Raw genomic sequence first — 4523 nt, forward strand, 5'->3', positions numbered from 1 at the left:
ATAATAATAATAATAATAATAATAATAATAATAATAATAATAATAATAATACAAAGAACATATATGCATGTATACACACATATATGTACATACTTACATCTACATGTGTATATAGATGCATATCAGGGTACAGGATGTTAGAACAATGAATTACAGACCACGGAACAAACACATAGGAAACAGATAGCCACTTGGAATTAATCCTTCGTCAGCTGCCTCTATTCTAACTAGACGTTTCGAAGATAAGGCAGAACGTACTCAAGAATAGTCTCTTTCTGAGTAGTAGATCGACCCACTAAACAGAGGATTCCAAGGTGGCAAACACAAACCAAGACAGGAACAAATGGACAGTGAAAACAACGTTAAAAAGCCGTATATATAATACTGTCGTCATCTACACTACTGTCATAAAAAGAAAAAGCTCTTTTTATATTCCACGGTAGGTGACCAGGTTGCTGAGTGTGCGAAAAAGAATACAAGAGTTGCGCAACGGAATAGGAAAAATCCGGGTTACATGTTTCATAGCGAGTGGAACCTCAGAAGTGGTAAAATCCATCATGTGAAAGCGCATGGCTCAGTGGTTAGAGCATCGAACTTACGACCGTGAGGTTGTGAGTTCGATTCCCGGACTGGGCTGTGTGTTGTGTTCTTAAGCAAGACACTTTATTTAACGTTGCTCCAGTTCACTCAGCTGTAGAAATGAGTTGTGATGTCACTAGTGCCAAGCTGTATAGGCCCTTGCCTTTCTCCTGGATAACATCGGTGGTGTGGAGAGGGGAGGCTGGTATGCATGGGTGACTGCTGGTTTTCCATAAACAACCTTACCTGGACTTGTGCCTGGAAGGGTAACTTTCTAGGTGCAATCCTAGGGTCATTCGTGACCGAAGGGGGGGTCTCCGACTGTCATCATATGAAATGTATATCACTGTGTTGTGATAGCTATATCTCAGTGTTATATCTGATTGGTTTTAAAATGTGTTCAGGTTAATGGTTGCTATTGTAGTTGATTTTTAGCTCTAAGTGGTCCTTCATTAAGCAGACCTAGGATCACAAGATTTTCAGCAGCTACAACCTGTCATTTTGCGTACCTAGAACTCGTTGTCTACTATAGTTTAAGATTGTCGGAAATAATTTGAGGGTGATTTGGTTGCCCTTTCAAGCAGTACAGACTATCACATAAAAGCTCCATCTCTGGATTGTAATACTAATGGTGAAATAAGGTAGTGGATTGGAAGAGGTATTTAGCTACCTCCTGAGTTCTAATGTCACGGAAGTCAACATTATTGTTCATTTCTCTCGGATCGATAATATAAAGTACCAGTCAAGTACTGGCCTCGATTTAATCGATTGGTCCCTTCCAAAATATGCGACCTTGTGTACCAATATGAGAAATCATGATTAATGCTAAAACATAGAAGGAAAGTCGGGCTAACAGAGCCAAGATGACACGTGAGCAACTGAACCGCTAATCCGCATTTTCATTCCATGTCGTAGCCATTTTATTTGAGAGCATTGTTAATAACTTGGAGAAATAGTGGAGTCGGATCACCGTCGTTTGCCGATGAGGATTCAGTTATTCGTTCAACTGAATTATTATGTAAGTCACCAAACATTCCACAGGCATGTGTGCTCGAGTCTTAGGCAGAATGAGCGTCACACACTGTGACAAGGTCGTACTTTTGATATTACAGGTACAACACAGTTTCTGTCTGCCTGACCTCACTCATAAAGAACGGGTCGAAATGAAGTTATAGAAAATAACATTCACCCAAGATACTATGTAATGATGGAACCTGAGCCTTCTGACTGCGAAGCGAACTTCTTAAACCATTCAAACATATTGTTCTCATCTTAGATAAACATATAAGCTTCATACTCTTATTTCACTGTCAAATATATGCCTGACTGTTGCTTCCTATATATGTAATAAACCCGGTTTAGAATCTATAATAACAACTATCGCTCGCACAGTACTTAGAAAAGTCATACTTACGAAACACCTCCCATTCACAAATTTGTTTCTCAGAAGTCAAATTTGAATGGTATTGTATTCTGATGTTATTTGGTAAGAGCAAAACAAGCGAAACCTAAAATGACAAACAGTGTGTTGATGAGGTACAAATAACCATAATAGGAATTAAATTGGAAAGTAACTGTGCGGAAAGCCACTTGTGTGTGTGCGTGCGTGCGCTTGTGTGTGTGTGTGTGTGTGTGTGTGTGTGTGTGTGTGCGTGCGTGCGTTTATACTGTGCATATGTGTGTGTACACGCAAGTGTATTGTGTACACACACATATGCAGATATGCACAATTAAATATACATACATAATACATACACATACATATTTACACATCGACATATATATGTTTAGATAAACATAAGCGAGCGTGCATGTATATGCATACGCAAATATGCAAACACAGGCTCATACACACAGAGAAACTTTTACAAGAGTTGACAGTGACTTCGAACTTCCGGCTTGCTCGTCATCAAATAGTACTTTATTTCTGTTGGTGGGGGTCCTATGTGAACGATAATTAAATGTGGTGTAGGTAAACCAGGGACGTAGTTGCGTAGGAGGGTGGAAAAGGGAAGGTTAGGAGGAAAGTATGAGTTTGTTGAGTGTGGGTTGATAGAAAGTTTTGGTAAGGAGATTCAGTTTGGTTTGATGTAGTAATTTTACTATTTTTTAGTGTTCAGTCAGGTGTGAAAGTAAATGAGTAAGCAGATGTGATAAATTAAGTTCACGAATTTTTTGCATAGAAACTTGCTTTTATAATGTTTTAGACTTCGCAAAAGAATGTTTGTAGATAAATCAGTTGATCACATAGCATTGGCCAGACTGAGGTCCAATTGGAGTTGGTCTTATTAGGTTTCCGCTAAGAAACTTTAAACTAGGTATTTTGGGAAGGTTAGGTTTGGTGGGGGTCTAAGTTACTATAAATACACATTAGGGTTTTCTGGTCTGTTTCTAATTATTTTATATTATTGTAGACAAATGTATATATGTGATTGCACGACGTTAAGATATATAATCAGATTAATACACAAGGATGATGCATTTTCCATCAACGCATATCTATAAAGGGATATATATATGTGTGTGTGTGTGTGTGTGTGTGTGTGTGTGTGTGTGTGTGTGTGTGTGTGAATGTACTATAATATGTGACAATTATTCGGTTGCCATAAAAAACTCCAAGTTTCGCATGTCGGGACAGAAACCTGCACCGGCATCTCTTCAGTTATGTTATCGAAGCAATTAAAATATGGTAAAATCCAAGCGAGGTGTATACCGCCGGCTACTCTTCAGGCCAAGGTTATATTTTAATTGCCTCGATAACTGAAGAGATACCGGTGCAGGTTTCTGCCCCGACATCCGAAACTCGGAGTTTTATTATGGCAACCGAATAATTGTCACATATTATATTATAAATAAATTCCTCTATTTACATAATATCGCGGTCTCTTTCATTCTTTTGTTGTCTTACCATTACTGTTAATATATATGTGTGTGTGTGTGTGTGTGTGTGTGTGTGTGTGTGTGTGTGTATGTGTGTGTGTGTGTGTGATCCAGGGATTAAGGTGTATGAAGAAAGTTAGCTTCGAGCACTCCGTAGTAAATATAACAAAACAACTTTCAGGAACAATAGTGGTTTATTGAGATGGAAGATTGTGGATTATTTTTCTTTATCGAAGGACGATAAGCAAAAAAAAAGTTCTTTTTATATTCCACGGTAGGTGACCAGGGTTGCCGAGTGTGCGAAAAACAAAAGAAGAGTTACGCAATAGAATAGGAAAAATCCGGGCTACATATGTTTCATAGTGAGTGGAACCTCCGAAGCTGTAAAATTCAAGTGAGGTGTATACCGACGGCTAAGGTTATCTTGATTAGATTAAAGGCTACATTGTTGTAAAGAGGTTAACGCAAAGAGGATTCAATCGGAATGTGTGAAGTATATAAATGTAGGGAGAAATAGATATTAGAAGAAGGGAAGAAAGAAGAGAAAGGGAAATAAATAAAATAAAATAAGATAAAATAAACTGTAGGGGAGTGAGAGAAAGGAGGAATTGGGCAGGTCAGTAGCAGATAATATAGTAGTATAGCTTAATCACAGAATTTAATAGTGGGATTGGCATTTGAGGAGAAGATAAATTGGAGGGAAGAGGGTGGGGAAATATTTTTGGCCGTGGGGGAGAAAGAAAGTGTGCAGGAATAAAGCAAGGTAGGGTGGGGGAATTTAAGCATGGCTGGTGGTTGTTTGCAGTCGAGGGGTTTCTATGGCCGAAAGGCATAAATTGGTACGCAAAAAAGTGTGAAGCGGTGGAGGTGTATGTTGGCGTATGTATTTGTGAGTTTTCGGGGGAAGAGGTAGGAGGGGGGGGGAGTAGAAATATAAAGAGAGGAGAATATTTTAGGTAGTAAGTAAAAATACGGAGAGAATATTGTAATTGACGATCAAGGAATTAAAATATTGTTGGTTTAATACAAAGTGGTAGTGAGGGTGAAAGAGTGGGAGATATATA

At 38.5% G+C, this 4523-nt stretch overlaps 1 protein-coding gene across 1 annotated transcript in view; it reads right to left on the bottom strand.

Moving 5' to 3' along the window:
- LOC106876261 (uncharacterized) overlaps window positions 1–4523 on the bottom strand; it is a 95865-nt gene that overhangs the window by 1976 nt on the left and 89366 nt on the right. Inside the window, exon 16 of the mRNA XM_014924751.2 lies at window positions 1994–2087. Coding sequence (XP_014780237.1) covers window positions 1994–2087 — 94 coding nt within the window. The remainder of the gene's footprint in view (window positions 1–1993; window positions 2088–4523) is intronic.

This window comes from Octopus bimaculoides, chromosome 14, assembly GCF_001194135.2.
Source record: "Octopus bimaculoides isolate UCB-OBI-ISO-001 chromosome 14, ASM119413v2, whole genome shotgun sequence".
Classification (NCBI taxonomy): domain Eukaryota; kingdom Metazoa; phylum Mollusca; class Cephalopoda; order Octopoda; family Octopodidae; genus Octopus; species Octopus bimaculoides.